The following is a 21,559-nucleotide window of genomic DNA, read 5'->3' as shown; positions in this document are numbered from 1 at the left end:
GGTGCGTAGCGAAGTTCATTAATTCCGTTTACATTTATTTGACTAGCGATTCAATTCGATGTTTCTTTCTTGCTTCTGCAACGACAATATTATCACACACATTAAACCAAAAAATAAAACATTGGGACAGGGCCACAATTAGTTAATTTATTATTAACTTTTTTGTTAAAATTATCCATGCAGTGCACAGCAAGAGTCTCATTAAAATGATTTAGTTTAACGTAGTAAATATTCGGCTAGAATAATTAGTGTGGATGTTTCGTAACACATCAGTTAGTAACGCATTCCTCACAATACAAACACATGTTCTAACCTCTCTACACGGTTTTATTGACAACATGCCAATCGTAGTGGCGCGAGAGGCGCATCTCGTGAATGAAATTCCATTTCATGTGTGGACGTATTTATTTACATGTGTGGACGCTTCTGTCTGCCAACTTCTTTATTTCACGTCCGCTATGAATAGACTTTTCTTTTACTATATATCATAAATCTAGCGTGTTTATTAAAAATACATCTATCTATTGCAGAAATTTTATAAAGTTCTTAAATTTTTATGTTTGGACATTTTGATGTTCAAACAAAGCTTATAAGGAAGCTTTTTATTTAAATTTGATAATCCTCTGGGATTTTTCGTAGCAGTGTCTTAGCGTTGTATAATATTCTAGAAATTCACTCGTTTTCAAAGAATCTTAATATATCTTTCTGTTCATTCCCTGTAGATTGATTATTCCATGAAAGATGGAGCTACTGTTTTATGCAGCCCTTTGGATAGCGGCAGTACTAGGGTTTAATAAAGACGGTTTAATATTCTTAAATACATAATTATTATATTTTACATTTAGCGACGCTGTTATTTTATGCCCCCATCGGTGGGAGAGTATGCGGATGTTTATTAATTAATTATTTTAATTTATTTTGTATGTAGGGCGAAACTATTGCAGGTATCTTGACATCGGAATGGTGCATCTGTGTTGTCGGTGTGCCCCTGAGATAATAATATGTTTTCCGAATAGTACGCTACATGGATCAAGTCATGACTGACATCATAATATATATTTTAATAATTGGTTTTGAATTGTTTCAGATCGCCCCCGCAGCCAAGAAGCTGTGGGATAAGGGCCCCGGCGGGGAGAGCAAGGCCCCGCCGCATCTTCCCCCGCTGCACTTCAACCACGAGCAGATGTGGAGGGACCCCACGTGGTCAGCGCAAGGTAACAAACAACCCTTCATCTTTAAACACACGCTTCTATATGTCGCTCATTAGGTATCTACTGATTAATTTGTCATTTCTGTCGTCCCGTCATTTTCTCCCCACTTTCCATCCAATACGTATCCGAGTGGTCTGCGTACGATATTTAAATTAACACAGATATAATAAAAGTATTCTTTGGCACTGTTTCTGGAATTGTATCCTATTATTCATTTTCTAATGTTAAACAAACTTAATGCACGAAGCTTGGTTCACACGAGTGGTATTGAACATTATTTATATGTAAAATTATGTTGTTGGTTGTTGATTACGACTTAATTTATGATTTACGGGAGAAGAAAAAGACGAACTTGAATTGAATTCAATACAAATGCGTTTTAATCATTATTTATGTTACCCGTTTGTCGAAAAACGTCGGAACCCTGCGAGCTTAAGTTTTAAACCACTCTAAGACACGTAGTATTTTGTGTGTAAAATGAAGTATGCGTATCTTTCCGGTTGTTATTTTAAACTTCATTCTCTCTAAGTACGCCTTCACGTTTCCTTCCAATTACTACTAACGCTTGAATTGCCCGCAAGCCCAATTACAACGAAAGTAATCTGATATTACTTTCAGTTGAACGTTGTATCATGTGTAGGACCTATGAAACTAAAAACCTTGACCTAGGCGTACGAAAACGTTCGTATCGTCTTATCTTATAAATAAATAATATTATATTATCTTTGCCTTATCTTTGGAATGATATTATATGACAATTAGTTGAAAATACTCATTCATAAATAATATTGCCTTGCTATTTCTATTTTGTTTATTCCAATTATTTCACGTATGTACTTATTACGTTCGTTTATAAATTTATCTTCATTTGTTGGGAACTAATGATACGAACATAGCTGTACGCGAAATAGTGTGATACTCTCCTGCTGTATTTATACACTCCCAGTAGAAAGTATAATACCATATTTGAATATGGTTTTTACGAATAAATAAATTGAACATTGTGATGTCTAGTTTATGTTATAGTAAATTTATTATTAATTATGACCTTTTGTCATTATATTTCAACGTAATGGATTTACCCGGAAAGCGTAACAACGTGAAAAGAAAATATTTCTAACATTTCTTAGATTTGCGGTACTTACTGTTCCATCAAAAAAAATGTAATTTGCTTTATAATAATAATGTAGACAAAATGTTTTATTCAAAAATATATTACATCCCCGATTAAGTGTAGTTGTAGTTCCAAAGTTTGTCAGTAAACTTATGCCTCTGTGTTGGTTTTCATAATGAATGTAAAATGGAAGAACAATGCGTATTTTATTGATTTTAGCAGTGTAGGTCTACTAATGTGATCAAAATGATTGTATTTATTTAAAAAAAAACTGAGTTAAGGATATTGGAAATGCTAATGAAATATTTGGGTAAAACATAATAGAGAAAATAATATCCATGGAAGAGATTGATTGTTTTTTTCGCACGAGATGGGTTCGCAGGCCGCGTTCTTGCACGACTGCTCTGGTCTACGGTCTTAAACTTTGTGTATTGATTGTTATGGCATTATTATGTTCCTTCCTAAATGTTGAATTTCGTTTTTAATGATCGCTTGAATGATGCTATGCACGTATCAAATTAGACGGATCTTCGATTACCCGTAATACAAGTCCAATTTTATCTAATTGGTAACACAAGGAAGCATATGAGCTTTGCCCTATTTCAGCTCGACTAATGGCAGGGCCCTTTGCAATGGATATCTTTCATGATATATATATATATATATATATATATATATATATATATATATATATATATATATACAGGATGTATCGGCACGTACCCGACAAACTTTAACCAGCTATTCCTCAGCATATTTGGAGTAAAAAATGTTATGTGCGCTTTGCTGTCCGGTAACATTTTTTTCCATTAAAAACAAAAAATAAATAAAAAAATCCACACTCCGTCATTGTCATTTGCATTGTTTCTCGTGTCCAACAGCTGTTATTAGCAAGTGTGTCAAAAAGTGTCCTCGCTCTTTCGTACACACTAAATAACAATAGTTAAAAATGAGACGAATGGTGCCGTGCCATTTCGTTGTGATTGTAAAAGCGCGCCAACGTACGTACGTACGTACATTATTCAACGAAACTTGAACAAAATATTGCCAGACGGGTTTTCAAACTTTGACAAAGGATAAAACATTGGTGACATGTGGTGAAAATATGAATAGTAAATTTTTTATTAAAAAAAAATGTTACCGGACAGCAAAGTGCACATAACATTTTTTACTCCAAATTTGCTAAGGAATAGCTGGTTAAAGTTTGTCGGGTGCGTTCCGATACACCCTGTATATATATATTTTTTTTTAAATTGAATAAATAGTTAATATATATCAACAAACAAGTCCTGCTAAGCCAATTGAATTGGCTTGTCAACAGGTGCTTAAAGTTTAGTTACATATAAATTTTTATAAGTTGTAATTTACATCTTATATCTACAGAATCAACATTTTTTTATACAATTTTTCATACATATTAAAATTTTAAAAAATTTCCGATAGCCAATTTTTCACCATATATTTAACCTTATTCATAGACTTACATTCATCCTAAGTGATTTTGCAATTAATACTGTTAAGTTGATTTTGTTACATTGTAGCGTATACACAAACCATGTTGGTGTTAATGCGATCTAATATTATCAATATCGAGATATTGAATTTCAATAGATAAGTTTTCGTCCTGCCAGGCAAACTCGAAGCAAAGACACTTTTAAATGTAATAATAACCTCAATACTAACTACTCTATTTATTCACCAATTCCAAGAATGCATCACCTTGCTTACAAACACTGTGAACTTATTGATATATTTGGTGTTAATAATTTTGTGAGTTTCAAAAGGCAACTAATTTCTGACCTATTTGCTAGTTATGAATTTGTTTTATTTATTAGCTTTTTTTTAAAGTCTTGTTTCTATACCTTCCAACGTTTAACTCACAATACTCCTTAGTTTATTTGTAATTTTTTTTTTATTTACCTTACGAGTAAATTATTTTCATGTTTTCAGTCTTACTGGTTTGCAACAAACATATACGAATGTATAATGTACATACTTACTTTATATTTTGCTTTATTTACAAAATTGGGTGTTATTATTTGGATTTGATGTTAATCTTAGTATTAGTATTTGATTTTTATTTTTTTTGTGTATAGTTATGCTATTATCCATGTATTATGTTACACTTACATACATAAATTGTCAATTTCCTCTGTAAAGCCCGATATGGCGTTAATGAATAATAAATAATAAAATAATAAATAATAATAACAGAGGGATAAGAACAGGTTAGTAGAAAACGTTACTTATAATCACGCGCATGCGTACTGCGTATATTAGCCGCAATACCGCAGTATTAGTGGCTGACAGATTTTTAAACCGCCCGACCCCCAAGATTAGGGACGTATTAATATCTATTAATCGTATTAATTTATGACAAGTTTCTCTTCAACTTTTTATGTTCCAAAAAATATATATTTTTGAAGATAATATCTATACATTTGTTATGCCGAACCGTTAAGTATATGAAATTCCCTCGATAGAAAAAAAATTGCGACGTAAGCTCTGAAAATTATTAAAAACACGTCTTTTTCTGTTATTTAAGATGTTATAGCCTTGAAAAATTCAGTGTACATTTCAATGCAACTAAAGCATTTGTCGAGAGATTTTTGCTCTATTTCAAAAGAGTCGTGTTTTATTAAATATGTTCACTATTTTCGCTTAATTATTATCGGTTTTTTTAATATTAGCGCGCTCCCTCTAACATTCCTGCTTCCATATCTTCCTTTCAAATCATGTTTGAACGCTTACTACGGGGCCTTAGGGGAAAATATAAAAGAATTCATAACCTGCTCTTTCATAGATGGCGCTGATTTAATTATTTTAGGAAAAAACACGTTTTTGCGAGTTATGCTTTAAAATATTAAGATTAATATTTGGCGGTTAAAAATAAGCCGACATAGCACAGTGGCTTAGTTCACCTGACGCAATGGGTACGGGCTCAATACACTCGTTGGCGGCATTTATTTTTTCTCGGGAGATTTATTCTATTTATGTTGTGTTTCAGGCTAATAATTATTGCTTATAATAATTTGGTATCCTTTGTGTTTTGCATAAAAGCCGTGTCTTGTAAACAAATTGGCCGTATTTCAAGGTAATTCAAAGCAGACCGCTTCAATGACATCACAAATGTCATCTGAAAAAACGTTAGATTAGAAACTAAACCCGAAATTCGAAATTGAAAATCTTTTTCAGGATTGGAACAAAGTGGTTCCAGTCTAAAAAAAATCTTGTATGAATATTATTATTATTAAATATATTAACCCAAGCACTGTACGGCCCTCTTCACCGTGTAGCCATACCATCGCTGCAGCGGCGTATAAGGGAATCTTTATAAGTAAGACTGTTTCTTTACAAATAACTTTCTAATTAAATTAATCTTTTTACGACTCTCGAAAAATGCCGTATGGATACATCCTGATTGAATTACCAAGTAATAATTATATTTGTTAGCTTCATTAGATATCTTTTTTAATCAATATTTTTTTCTCTAAATTCTGTGAATTAAATCCAAGTATTCCCTTCATTACTGTCGCACCTACTTTCATTAGCTAGTTCTAGTAGATATAAGTGAACTAGACTAGACCTAGCTTATTCTTTTTAGTATTCATTTAAAATCATAACTCTTTTCTAAAAAAATAGTAACGCGCCCGCATCTGAATTTAAATCAGCCTTTTACGTGCGTGGCTTCCCAACTAGGTTCGGAGCGAATGCGTACCTTAGGACATACAGTTTCACCCATTTCGGTGGTCCAACTGCCTGGTTGCCGCCTAGCACTACCACTAACACCTTGCACTAGCTCCAGACAGTGTGTCTATGAAGGTGAATGCGAGGGGAGAGCAGGGCCGCCCGCTGACGCATAACCTTTACTCCGCTGTGGGGTTGCCGCTTGTTACGTGTCAAAGATCTTCCACCTTCAAAGGTCCTCGAATGAAATAAAACAGCGTGTATTAGTATCCAATTAAAAATGCTCTAAAAAAACTTATCATTTATCATGAATAGTAAGAAGCGTGGTATGTGGATTAGTGATGTGCGCCTAAAATATATTCCCCAAAGCCAGGATTTTTAAAATTATTTTACATTTCAAGGTTTTCTCCTAATTATTTTTATTTTGATGGTAAATGTATTATATTTGTACGATTAATAACAGCTGTTAAATGAATTTCCAAAAATGACAAAGTTATCTGATTTTAAAGTAAACTTATAATGGATAAAATGTATATAATTGCGTCTCTTGACGTCACACGAGACACAATTCATAATTCGAATGGCGGTACTGCCACGCTAGGCGTATGTACCGTGGCATTACACGCTTATCAGCCTCCAGCAAATATCAACATTTTGGCGGCATTACGGCGTACCGAACATTTCTATTCAATATTTTCAAAAAAATAAAAAAGAGTCGTCAGCCCACTAATTAATATATTAGTAACATGAAATTTCATTGTAGGGGACAAAATCTTTAGCTAGTCTGGGTATTTCATCAACAACTGGTCAATAACGATATAATACAGAACTTGCAAATCTACTTTGAGATTTGATTAATTCTGTGAAACCATCCCGTCTTAAGAAAGCTTTATTTACTAATATAACAAGATTTACTAACAGTGATCAATCGAAAGGTTAACTTGTGATCGTCTTCAATTATAATATCCCGTTTAAATATTAATAAATGCGTTTTTTTTGGGTAGCAAGTTCATTGTTTTTGTTTTATTTAATAGTTATTATTGGTTCTCAACCGGTTTCAACCGGTAATAAATAAGTCTAAGGACGGGTTGTTTCGGAGAATTTGAACAATTCATCAAATTTCAAAGTTCATTTTCAAGTTCTATGAAAGAATTTTTCAAGTTCTGTTTTTATTTCAGTTTTTTCAAGCAACTAACCTACAATGATATTATAACAGAACTTGAATAGGACTTTCACAGAAACCGAAAATGTACGTTGAAATTTGATGAATTGTTCAAATTCTCCGAAACAACCCGTCCTAAGTAAATAACAAGCCCGTAGAAGCCTGATTAGTTCAAGCATGTAGCAAAGCTGTTACCTTTGAAAGCTGGGAAGCTGGTTTTGCAGTAGGGTCGAACGTAACCAAAAATGTCAGCATCGATTGGTAATACACAGTTTAAACTCACAACACGCAGGCCACAATGCTCGCCTATTGCGATTCAACGGAAATTGCCATTATTCATAGTTGATAATATTTATGACTAACCATAAAAAACTAAAGCGTATTCATACGATTATTATTATTTTTTCTAAATTCGTTACGTAGGTATGTAACTAACTAACCGTCACGCCGTTTCCTCTTAGGGGGAGGCAGTGAGGACGGACCGCCAAACAACTCGGTTTTGGCACACACTCCTTGCCTCATTCACATTCATACATCGTCTCATGCATACTCTCGACATTGCCCGACTCGAGTATCTGAATTACTACTTGATCCACGTGCCATGTCTTCCTCAGGCGTCCCCGACTTCTGCTACCATTCACATTTGCGTCATATATTCTCCTTACACTCCTTTCTTCGCTCATTCGCTCTACATGCCCAAACCATCTAAGCGTCCTTTTCGTAATCTTACTCATTGCGCTTACATCAGCCTTGAATTCTTTGCGGATATCGACATTTCTAACACGATCATACATGGTTTTACCACACAGACGCCTCAGGGATCTCATTCCTACAGCATGTAAGCTTTTAAGGTTACAATATTTGAATTATTTGATTTCATCGCTTGTGTCGTTAAGATTCCCACTTTATTTTAGAGATTTGTTAGGACAAACGTAACCGTAGGTCTGTCCTATACACCAGGGCCGCGCGTCCCATATTTTTGTGCGTGGCTTCTTCGCTCCCGCGTAATATTCTGACTTTATTTTAGGGTACTGTCTCGACTGTTATTTTGCAAACAACTTCATTCTTATCAATTCATCCTTAAACACATGACAAATGACGCAGCCGTGTAAAGCTAAAAACGTACTGCTCCTGTTCTTTCAAAAATACAGTGCCCATTGCCTGTGGTCCAGTAAAGGAAACCGGAATCCTTTGCTGGGCGGGTGTGAGGTTTTATTCTAATTGAAATCAGACGGGAGCAGTTGGGACTCTTGTGAGGTATTCACTATAAAAAAAGTGGAGATTTTGACAAATTATGAAATATTTTGGAATTTGTCAAACAATATCTCGGAGTCATTTAACATGATATTATAGGAAAAGTGAATCCCCAAATAAAATTTACAGAGTGTGAGCATCATTAGTTATTGTAATTAATTGGTAAATATCTAGATTTATGTATTTGTTTCGAGTATGATAGGAATCTACTAAGGTATGGATATTATTTAATTATGTGGCTACTCACTCACACAAGAGCTTTGGACACCAACTGATTTAAGTTGCGCTTTTCCAATAATTATAGAATCCATCGTGTCTAATTACCTTGTTTGTTACCTGTGATTATTTCTTACAAATATTTACTTGCTAATAAGCGCCATGCATTCATTCATGCCATTAGTCATTTAACACGTAGGATTGAAAATTGTGGTGTCTAGGATAGGGTCCGTGTGCCCATTAGATTGCGAAATACATACATTAACACGATAAGCCGTTCTTGAAAATCTCTCCTTTTAAAATCATAACCACCAACCTGCCTTCGTTGTACCTTATTGAATACTGACTTTAAAATTAATTACTTTGCTCTATTATTGACTTATTTATTCATTTACGCCCGTCAGACTTTTACATAAACAAGTATAAATTAATTACATTACACAGTGAATGGTGTTAACATATTAATAAAAATAAATAATATTTTTATAGCATCATGAGCACAGCATCAAACATTACCAAGAATCAGCCTGCGGTGTGATGCATTTAAAAAAATATACATTTAACCTTTACTATCTACTTTAAAACAGTAATTTGTTTGAAGATGGGTGACTTGGTCGGCGAAGAAATGATATTAAAAAGAATCATCACGAAAAGGTAGGAAGGAGCTCATAATTTTTTCCTGTTGCGTATTTATTGCGTTTTATTTTTGCACTTATAAACCTTTTAGATCACAATATGTAAAATGGTCGGTTTATCGCGTTTCATTGCATAGGCCGGCTTTTGCAACGGTTAAACTTCTCACTTAAGGCGATGCCATATGTAGTAATGCGAAATCATGTGTTTTTGGTTTGAAAATTTGGTCGCCTATAAATGTTTCAGATGCTTTAATTAAATACTGCGAGTAGAATACATCTTGGCCTTTGAAATAATCGAGTATTTTTTTAGATAAGTTTTTTTATTAACCCAGAAAAAAATAATGTATAAGGCCTATGAAAACTGTTTTAAGTTCAAAATCTTCTACTTACGAACCCATTTTCGGTTATTATTCTATTGTATAATGTGGCAAATTAAGTTATTTATAAAATGATCGGAAAAAAAATATTTATGCCTGAACATCAACAAAATAAAATAAATGGCCCTTTTTGGCCATGTTTTTTTTCTTGCGTAAATCAAAACAGGCGGATGGTGTTAAGCGGGAATTTAAACCTTATCGCCATTTACGTAAGGGTTGTTATTGATAGCGGCTCAATTTAAAATATTACACGACGTAGTGCATCGTCTTAAGTTAAACATTTCAATGAAGTTCCCCTGGTATTTGTCTAATTGATCATTTCCTTCTCGGCAATAACGTGGCAACTAATCGTATCTCGTCTTTTGTTATATCACACATTTCAACTATATATGTAAAATAATTCGGGCGGTGGGTATGGGTACCGCCGCCCCGGAAACCATTTATTGGATAACCAACACCCCTGCCGTAAGTCACCCAAGTGGTTCGCTACGTTTCGTGACTGCAGTGTTGCCCGGGTTCATGGGGTGAGGTTTATCATGAGGCGGATGTGTTTGCCCACTTTTTGCGTTGTGGGTCTGATCGGGAGAGACTGTTTAAGGGAGACCTTTTTACCTCTCCAGCCTTCACAACTCAAGAATAGAACGGTTAGTAGTTAGAACATTAGCCGTGGTCCCAGTGTTTGGAAGATAACAAATAAGGTTTCTAGTCTCCAGAACTCTTTTGGTTATTTCCGATGGGGATTATTTTCGCATCACTTCGATACTTTCTTGAAGAGAGAATTTAACTTTTTTTAAATTTAAATTTTATCTCGCTTGTAACTCCATTATATAGAATTTTTCCTAGAAATCTTTCTGTAATACTTTATATTTTAAGTATAATATTAAATTCTTAAATCATAGAAATGCGTTAAAAATATTATAATACCAACGCGCACAGGCTTTGTTTAAATTTCCATATATTTTTGTATTATAACTGTTTCTATGTAACAAAAAAATTCGATAAAAAAAATTCCGGTAGCAATAAGATAATTTAGGTCTTATTGTTTCAGGTTATATGGTAACTGAGGAACTGGGACACGTTGGCTCTCTTCCTAATTATTATCAATAGTAGCCCGCACTATGTTTATTATTATTGACTTTTGGTACAGGAGTACACTATAGTCTCGGTAATTAGTAAATAAGGCAACAATCTGTTTTGTACTTGATGAAAATAATAAAGCCCCCGGTTTCGTGATAGAGATCCTTTCCCGTTTTCCTTTTTAAATGATTTTTATCTTTGTTGTTTAAATCTTGTCCTTCGGTTGAAATTCGCTTCATATTTATGTTGGCATAGTAAGCGTTATTGATTCTCACTTCCAAGGACGTGACGTCTTGCGTATCGTGAATATAGTCGTATGTTCCTCGTATCCTCCCGCGGAGTCCCTTCACTTTCGTCATATTTACGCTACGGGGCCGGTGGGCGGCTAGCTATGCGCTAGGGCGGCCAGGCGTGCTTGTTTGCTGGCTGGTTATGCATTCATCCCGAGCTGGGCGGGGCCGCCCGCGCCGAGGTCGCTGTCGCTCGCGTAACCATGGCAACAGACGCCGGGACGCGCTGCCGTGTCATCCGCCCGCCCATCCAGCCAACCACCCTCCGCCCCTTGCCAGCTCTGCCGCCCTCACCGTCCTCGCCGCCCTCCCCGCCCCGTCAGATTATCGACTGGCCGATGATGATGTTTTCTTGTACGTATACGAGGCGATGTCACGTTCACTCTTTCCTGTTATTGTAGTCTACCCCTGCTGGAAATTTAATTGAAAAACGTGCGTACAGTCGCCGGTCAACCTTTATATTATATTAGAAGTGGAAAGCGTTTATTTACCTCGGACCGATGGGTGCGCTCCTCATTACTGTTTTCATTACATTCATAGCGGTAGGCCTCTTATAACGCGACGCACATTTCATTTTAGACATAAAATACTTTGTTCTCAATATTTTCACAGATGGAATTCGAGATATTGAATTGAGTGTTCTACCTACGCATTTGAACCGATAACATTGTTATGGTTGGATGTAAAATTTAAAAAAAGATCTCAACAATACTCAACTCAATAATAATAATTTGATCGCTGTTTTTTTGTTATTCGCGGTTAAAATAGCGGTAAGCAACGTAACATGAAACTTTTCCGAGTTAGCTGCTGTTGAATGGCATTTCCAGTTTATTATTCCCACGACAGTTAACATTGACATTGTCACATCTAGGTGAGGCGATAAGAGGAAAGATAAATACCTCGCGTTTAATTTCACTCATATCTCGCTACGGATGATTCATGCCATTTACACGTCGGGTACTGATTGTTGTATATCAATCACTAATCGGAGATACTGACTCGTTAACGTTATATTGCTTTGATTTTCGTAGTAATTCTTAGTTAATCTTATATTTGCGAAAATTATATTTCAAATTTAAATTTCATGAATTGGGCTGCGAGATTCCCTTTTTATAAAACTCTGAGACATCAAAACATCGTTTCCAAGTAGCACTGCTACGGAATCCTCTCGTGATATTAGAAAATGTGCAAGGGAAGCGGAGATGATGAAGAAGCCGATCTGGCTTGTTTTGAAACTAGAAGGATGAAACGTTAAAGTTTCAAACAATCCTTTTATTGTAAACAAATGATAATTTTAACTACTCAGTACCGTCAATAACTATTACTATTAGTTATCATGGTCATTTCGCTTGAATAAACAGCTGTTATTGACTTCATTAAAAAAAAATGCGAGAATAATTTTCATCATACCATAATCTCTGTCAATAGCCGCACTACCGCCAGTTGGTATATTTATAAAATCTGGAAATTTCTCGTTCTCCATAAACGGCGGTTTTTTATAGGTCCATTATTTTGGAGGAGAGTAAACCGCCACCGCCTTATCGGTAGGGGGCCACTTAGATGCTCCGCCCTTGGACAGCGGCCAATAATCCCATCTCTCCCGCAATGGCTAGTACCTTACCTACCGTACTAGCTACTAGCCTTACCTAGCTAACAGCAAGTAGTCTCCAGAAGCTAACTTTGCGCCCTGTATCGCTGGCGCCAAGTCGCACGAACAATTTCATACCTGCCTCCTCTCAGTGCGGAAGACTAAATGCGCCAGTCTTTTGAAAACAAGTCTTTGTAAACTTGAAGTGAGCGGTGAAGTTTTCGCTGTCCTTGTGTTAAAGATTATACAAGCTCACCTCTCCCGCTACTAGCGTTTCGCGAATTACTCTAATCAGCGTTTATTCAGCGACAGGGTATTTTTTTATTGGACCATTTAAGGCCACTGGCAATAATTCCAAAGTATTAATAAAACAGAATTATTATTATTTCGCCGTTCTCCGCGATGACCTCTTTCAGTTTATAATTAGATTATTTTGTTGAACCACCACTCCAAAAACGTAAGCCCCAATCTCGTGTACCGTCTCAATTCAAATAATTTCTCCAAATCCTGGCTTATTGATGTTTTCCTTTATTTGAATTGTTTCTGTTAAATAATAACATTATTTAGAACAACCTATAAATAATAAACCATAAAACAACATCCCTCGCCATCCAACTTCTCGTATTTCACGGTACTGATCTATATGCCGTCTTGTGAGACTTCTTCGAACATACCATCAATTCATCAACCTTTGTCGATTTGATGTAGTTAAGTACCTTGGGACGGATTTGCAATCCTTAAATCTCTTCCAGTTATGTCATATTCTTTCTCGTTGTAACCAAAAATTTCCATTCGTTTCAAGAGTTCTTCAGATATAAATTATAGATAGTTAGTTATTGAATGGCGTATTTTCAGATTTTTGGTAAGCACTGCATTTAAAATGTATACCTCGCAAAGGAGTTAAGATAAAGCTTTTTGATTTTTTTGTATCTATTATAAATTCATCGGTTTTCACTCTACGTTTTTAAACAAAATACTACCCTTGTTTAAGGCGAAGCTTAATGCCAAATCACTATTTTAATTAATCTTTATAACGAATTGGTGTACATTATGAAAACCAAAAAATATGCTTTAGGTAAATTGAAGGTTTTCCTATCGCTTCGCTTGAGTAGAATACAAATAAAAAAATAAATTACTCAACAAAAATAATAATTGCAAACTACTACCAAAAAAAATTCAATAGAAATGTATGAACGCATAAAGGAAACAAATTTAAAAAATACTGTTTTATAGCTAAGATTATTTGTTACAGTTTCACTTGATTAACTTTTTTGCTTTCTTAAAATTTTTTGCTTGAAATCGAACGTTTCTAGACTCCGTTTGTCAAGCGATTTTAATGACTATTGCCTACGATTTAAGGTATACCAAGAATATACACATTTTTGGCTTGTAGCCTCCTCTTAAATCATGACGATGCATTTTCGTCACTCTGAAGTTGATTATTAAATTTGTTCCCTGCTCGCAGTTTCCCATAATAACATTTTATTTGTATCGGACGAAATCCCTCTTGACGTCGTCTGATAGAAGCTCCCGTAGTCGTATCTTATCATGTTCTCGTTTTTGAACTAGCCTATGTTCTAATCTAAGAGAACATTATTAACGCAGGGATGGAACACATTCTCTACCGGAACGAATATTCACCGGTTACTTATAGTTTTTTTTTTAATTCTCGATGTAGGCCTCTAACATGAATACATTTTACCTTTAATGGCTTGTCTTTTACTAGTTTCTTTGATAGGAATGCATTCTGGTCCATACGTTGGATAATTCGTGCATTCTTTTCTCTCCTGAGGTAAGCAAAACGTCACAAAACTCTCTTAGCACACCATCCTTACTTTTATTCACGTTCTTGACAACTCCCGCGTAATGTTCACTCGATTGTGCCGTGCCACGTCTTCCTGAGGCATGCCCAACTTACTTCATTCAAATATAATATATCTTTCACTTCTTGCCGTAACAATTCTGTTCTGTTAGGATGGATTGTTTCATAGAATTAGAACAATTCATCAAATTTCAAGTTCTATCCATCTTTTGTTATTATTTCAGTTCTGTACATCAACTGACCCATGGTGTATAATATAGGTCAGGTCCAAATTCTTTGCAAATGTTTACAGTCGTTGTTGTCCGTCACGTTTGTAACAAAAAAAGAAATATAAAAGTGTACAAATTGTTATTTTGTAAAAACTAACGAATTCTACGCATATTTTATTCATAGGTAGTTAAATCATAAATGTATCTCCTTGTCGATAAGTACGAGTAGGTATACTAAATATTTTATTTAACACTAGCTGCTAACTGCATACCTAAAAATATTCTATTGGAATAATCTCAGGTAAGCAGTTGAACTAAAAATTAACTGAAGTAAGTTAGTTATGTATAAACTAAAACACGGCATTGTCTTTATTTAAAAAGTTGTAAATTTGAAAGACATCATATAGTTTAGGCCATTGAGGTGATTTTGCACAAAAACGGCGCTATACAAATCATCTAAATATTATTATTATTATCATTGGAATCGAGTGTAAATATTTGAGAAAAACTTGGAAGAATAATTATTTCTCTTTCTGACTGCTATCAAATGACATATCTCCGCATTATGGAAAAAAATATACTTATATAATGTACGGACGCTCCAGGCCAGATCTGTCCTTCCGAGGCTCTAATGGAATATGGTGTTTCTCGCTACTAGTATCCTTCCTAGGCTCGAAGTAGAACTCTCACGTAGTGTTTCTATTTTTGAAACTAACAATTCATTGTGGAATTCCATCATAATATATTATAATAAAACAAATATAAAAAACGAGCTGAAACCGGTTACGGTCAATAAAATTAAAGTGGAAAAAAGTTTCATATTTATTTATTATAATAATTTATTTATTTCATTTCATTTAAACGCCCATAGGGCTTTTACATATAATAATGTACATCTTTATTTTTTTAGTTATACATTTTATATAAAAAAAAAATACATATAGATTACATATAAAAATGTCAGATTTAGCAAAATATAGGTTACATAAAATATAAGAGTTTAAAAAATTAGGTATGATAGAGTGCAAATAAGTGCGACAAAAAATATAAAATTTGCCAAAATCCTCCAAATCAACGATAATGTTAATAAGAAGGTATAAAATTAGTTGATAACAATAGTTTACAAAGTATGTAAAAATAGTTCGCACATACTCCGTTTAAAGTTGGCCAAGTTCAAATTATTGTCAAATACATTTATATTATTTAAGTATTTGTTACCAAGACTGTGTAAACGTTGTATTGGAGAGTGAAAACTATAGTTGGAATGAGATGTATGTATGTAAAATGTTGATATTTGCCTAGTTGTTCGTGTAGGTATGTGTAGATTTATTAAATGCAGGAGTTCACAACAATCGAATTTAGAGTTCAATAATTTTAATAAAAAGGTTAGGTCGTTTATTTTTCTTCTGTTTTCTAATGTCGGAATATTTAAATGATTCAATAATGACTGGTAATTTATGTGTTCTAAAGGGATGTTAAGTTTAAAATTGACGAAGCGTAGAAATTTTCTTTGAATTCTTTCAACATTATGAATATGTACATTGTAGAAGGGTGACCAAACTATGGAGTTATGTTCTATCAGGCTTCTAACAAGGGATATGTACAATAGTTTTATGATTTGTAAAGATTTAAAGTTTTTAATTGTTCTTAATATAAAACCTAATGTTTTCATACCCTTATTCACAGTTTGTTGAATGTGGGCCGTAAAGTCTAGTTTCTCATCCATTATTATGCCAAGATCTCGCATTTCCTTTACTCTTTCTAAATTTGTTTTATTTATTGAATAGCCAAAAAATTGTGATGTTTTTTTTCTGGAAAAGGTCAAAATTTTGCATTTTTCTACATTTAAATATAAATTGTTTTGTGAACACCACTTATTTAGCATGTCTATATTAGATTGAAGAACTTGACAGTCGTTTAATGAGGTTATTTCTTTATATAATTTAATATCGTCAGCGAATAGCAGTACATTGACATTTTCAAAGCAGTTGACTATGTCATTTATAAAAACAATAAATAAAATTGGGCCAAGATGACTACCTTGCGGTACGCCACTAGTGGCCAAAAATGGTTTAGATAAAAAAGATTTTATTTTAACAAGTAAAGTTCTACCAGATATGTAGCTACTTAACCAGCTTAACATATTTGCTCTGATTCCTATAGCATGAAGTTTTTGGATCAGTACTTTGTGAGACACTTTATCAAAGGCTTTCGAAAAATCAGTATATATACAGTCAACTTGTTTATTTTTAGAAAAAGACTCCAATATATAGTTTTGAAACAGTAGTAAATTTGTTGTAGTTGATCTACCTCTAACGAAGCCATGTTGTTTGTCATTTATTAATTTTGTTAGTGTAGGATATATTTCTTCCAAAACTAAAGATTCAAAGATTTTGGGTAATACAGATTGTATGCATATTGGTCGATAGTTTGAAATGTCAGTCTCGTCACCTTTTTTAAATATTGGAATAATATAGCTGGATTTCCAGTAGACGGGAAAATATCCAGAGGATAGTAGGTGGTTAAATAAAATGGTTAGTGGTTTAGACAATACGGAGGAGCACTGTTTTAGGAAAATTGGCGGGATGGTGTCCGGGCCTGCAGACTTGTTTATGTCTAAGGAATTTAATTTTTTTTTTGCAAGATTCTTCGGTGATGTAGCAGTCTGTTAAATGTGTGGTTTTTTTTAATGTGTATGAAGGAATATTTTCTTCTAGTGTTTCATCATCATAAACATTTTTAAAGAAGTCAGAAAAAAGATTTACAATGTCTTGCGTATTGTTGGCGTATTTGTCGTCCATGTGCATTTCTGGAGGATAGTCTGTGCTGTCGTTGTTTATTTTTTTAATAAATTTCCAGAGATTGTTCGAGTTTAAGGCTGTGTTCTCGATAGAATTTATATATGTTTTATAACAGATTTTAGAGAGATCTTTGCATTTTTTCCTACTTTCACTGAAATTTGTATAGTCGATTTTCTTCAGAGTTTTTTTGAATTTTTTATGAAGTATTTTTTTTTGTTGTAGTGAGGCTATTAGTTCTGATGAGAAGTATGTTGGATATGTATGTTTTTTAGGAGTAAATAGTGGTACATATGATTTGATAGTGGTGGAGAATATTGAATATAGATTTTCTAAGGAATCGTCAGTATTAACATCAGACAAAAAAGACCAGTCAACATGCGAAAGATGAGAATTTATAGATTCAAAATCTGCTTTTTTGTAGTTGAGAGTTTTTTCAACGGGTTTCGGCTCGACGCCACATATATTTAACTTAATATAAAGAGGGGGGTGATGGTTATCAACAGGTAACAGAGGATCATTACATTTCTCAATGAACAATTTAGGATAATTTGATATTGCTAGATCTAGTAAGCGATCATTTATGTTGTATATAAAGTTATGTTGTAAAAGATTTAAAAAATTTGTCATATCTAAAATCTCACGTGCACGATCATTTTGACTTTCATTAACAATGAAACCACTATCACTTGTTTTCCATTTTAGGTTAGGGAGGTTGTAATCCCCGAGAATAATAATTTTAGAGTTAGGATATTTGTAGAGTAGATTTTCAACGTCTTCGCTGTGGCTTCGATCGTTTCCGGCATCAGATAGTGGCGGTGTGTATAAAGTTGCAATTATTATCTTTTCTACAGTGGTATCAATTTGTACAAATAGTTGTTCGAGTGTATTATTTTTTGTTTTGAGTTTTCTTGACATCAATTTCTTCTTTATTGCAATTAGTACTCCGCCTCCCCTTGTTTTGGAACTGGATTTAGAGTTTCTATCGCAGCGAAAATATTATAATATTATAATATAATATTATATAATAATATTATATTCTCATGTAATACTTGAAAATTAACTTTGAAATTAGATGAATGGTTCAAATTCCGTGAAATAACTGTCTCTTAATGTCTTAATGAAAAACACATCATGTAAACCTACAAATAGCTGTAATTTTCTGTTTTTGTTTCTCCTGTTTGTATGACTTGTTGCATAGCTTTTATCAAATGTAATTTTATTCTTATTTTTTATGTTTCAAAGTGTCTGTCAAATTAAAATTATACTACCAACCATGTAAAAGCCCCCTGGGCGTTAAATAAATAAATAAAAATGTGTAATTTTTGTTTTAAATTTTTTTTAGTTCTGGAATTAGTTTGTTATTTTTATATTTATAATTTTCAAAGCGGGGGTTTAGGATCAAAGGGCCCAAAAACTACAAAACTTCAAATAAGATTCGAATGTGTACTTATTTATTGCTTACTCTGAAAATAAAGGACATTATAGAAGGAAAAAAAATCATTAACGAAGACATTATCACACTCCTTGAAAAACATATACATATTTTTGCAATTATTAAACAATAAGGAAGTTGAGTCCATTTTTTTTATTTTTTTTTATCAATGTTCGCATTCAAACTTAAATACTGGTATTTTTTTTTTTTTAAGTTTGTTTTCATAATTAAATTAATTCTCAAAGTTTAAATTTTATTAAGCCCGCCAAAACGAGCGGAATCCGAGCGGTAAGAGGCGGGGTGTGGTGTGACGTCATTAGAACTGTGAAAACCACGACGCTCAAGCATTTGGTACTTGTACGGTATTGCCGTCGCTACTTGTTGACGTGCCCCGCGCGAATTCAGGACCACCGCGCAGAAAAGTAAAGACCAAAAGTAAAATAACGGTTTACAGCCCAGTTCACTGTGAGACTTTTCTGGGCGGCCGGCGGCCTGAAGTGTATCACATGCTATGTGACATGTATAATAATAAAAAACTTCTAAGTTATGCAATAAACAACATATTATTATAAAGCACTATACGAATATATATCTTTAGAAATCCATTTCATATAATAATAACAACAAATACGTACATATATTTGACAAACCCAAATAAACCTTTGGCCTATACACCTCTCTCATCTAAACCGACCATCTCTCATGTAATAGAAAGAGATGCACCATAGGTGATCCGTTGAACGTACAAGTCACGACACATGTGACGTCAGAATTCTTTCGACCAATCGTGGAGCGTATACAGTCTATTGCTATTGAATGCTTTTTCAAGAACGTTTAACTAATTCTAAGAATAATAATATAGAAATATATTTATATTTTTAGAATCGATATTTTTTTATCTACATGAACATATTTTTTATAAGTCAAAATATTTTTCACTCAACTTCCTTATTGTGACAATTAACAAATATATGTCTATTCACTTGATCAATAAAAATGTTCTTGTTCAAAATCTTGAATCTGCGAAAGTTTTTCACCGATTGCTTTATAATTTTGACACAATGTTGCATTCGAATACGAGTGTTTTCATATACATATATTATATATATGTCACCTGTCATATTTGTATATATAAATTCAGTCTGCGTATATTTGTACTCGCAAAACTCGAAAAGTAGTCTACCGATATCGCTGAAATTTCCATAGTTTGTTCTTATTAGTGCCCAGGAGTGTTTGATTGGTATAAGAAGTATGGGACGTTCGATGAAGACTAGATATAATAATGAGATATGGAGTCGAATTAAAGTCGATTTAATGTAGTTTTTTAACAGTAACATTGTTGTATACAGTACGAAAGTCGGATACGCCCGTATTAGCCAGAGCGAAGCGTGGTTGGGTTTAACCATAGACATATGAATATTAGTAGACTTGCCCTAAGTGATTAAAAGTGTATTATTCCCCACTCCCCATACCGGTTCCATTGGAGCCGGCTGGGCTCGCGTATGGCCTCAAGTGAATTTAGAAAACGTGACGTCATCATTCTTGTGCGAGCTATGGTCGAGGCATCATCGGTTCATTTTACGAAATAACACGGCAAAATGGTGGCTTGTGGTATGAAAACTTGTAAAAATAGATGTGAAAAAGAGAATAAACCCAATTGTCGTATTAAATTCCATATATAAGCATTATTTTACTTTATTTTAAGCATATTCACATCGTATAATATGGATCAGTTGTAGAAACATATACTATCACATCGAGATACGTCTGGACGCGAAACACAAAACTGGTTGGTTGCTGGGAAGTAAATTATGAACATTTATAAAAGTGTCTTAACTAAATAGGTAAACGAAATATTCGACTCTGAAAATAGAAGAAATTTATTTTGCCGAATTTGGACTTCGCAAATTTGTTCATAACGTGGCGAGTAATTTGCGCTCCCATGTAAAAATGTCTATTCATTTAAAAGCAGATACTTTTAAGAACTAAATGGTGATATTATAATGCGAGATGCCTATATACTGTCAGATTGATTTATTGACGAATCACAGTCAGCTTTACCCCCTTCGTTCTTCAACAGTTGATTTTACCCCTCATCTTTAATTTCTAGTCTATATATTCATATGTCTGTGGGTTTAACTATGTTGTAATAAATGATTTGAGATATGCCTTTGTGTTCCTAACTATTCAGCAAACACATTGTAAAGATTCCCAAGATGTCCCAACAAAGATTTTTGACAACTAAAATATTTTTTTTAAATGTCTGAGATATGCCTTTGTGTCCCTAACTCTATAGTTCTATAGCAACATTAATTATTTACAAGCATGTAGAAGGGCTAAGCTCCTCTTGAATCCTACTTATAGCGGGTTCAGACGTTGTAACTTTAGTTTATCATCTTGACACTTGAAAGCATACAAGGGTCAACCTTCTTTAAACAATCATGTTTTTACTTATGAATCTTGACGTTCAATAAAAGTTGATCAACTAAAATTGAAACGTCTGAAACTGCTATTAGGGATAGAAAAGTAATACAAATAGCATTATTTTAACAAAATCTGTGAACTATCATTATTTTCTAGTGCATAGCTAGTTAGCGAATAATTATTAAAAAAAAGTATATACATACATATATACTACACGTATCTTTGACATATGACGTCTTTGGGGATGAAACACAAGAGGC

General features: G+C 33.7%; 1 protein-coding gene across 8 annotated transcripts in view; it reads left to right on the top strand.

Annotated features, from left to right (window-relative positions):
- pum (pumilio) overlaps positions 1-21,559 on the top strand; it is a 419,525-nt gene that overhangs the window by 80,485 nt on the left and 317,481 nt on the right. For all 8 annotated transcript variants that reach the window (XM_089647469.1, XM_089647470.1, XM_089647474.1 and 5 more), the window contains one exon: positions 1,088-1,214. In XM_089647469.1, coding sequence (XP_089503595.1) covers positions 1,088-1,214 — 127 coding nt within the window. The remainder of the gene's footprint in view (positions 1-1,087; positions 1,215-21,559) is intronic.

This window comes from Hesperophylax consimilis, chromosome 26 (genome assembly GCF_061612785.1).
Source record: "Hesperophylax consimilis isolate HC1 chromosome 26, BYU_Hcon_1.0, whole genome shotgun sequence".
In the NCBI taxonomy this organism is placed as follows: domain Eukaryota; kingdom Metazoa; phylum Arthropoda; class Insecta; order Trichoptera; family Limnephilidae; genus Hesperophylax; species Hesperophylax consimilis.
Note: the sequence above shows the minus strand (reverse complement) of the source record. Positions and strands in the feature narration are given on the sequence as shown.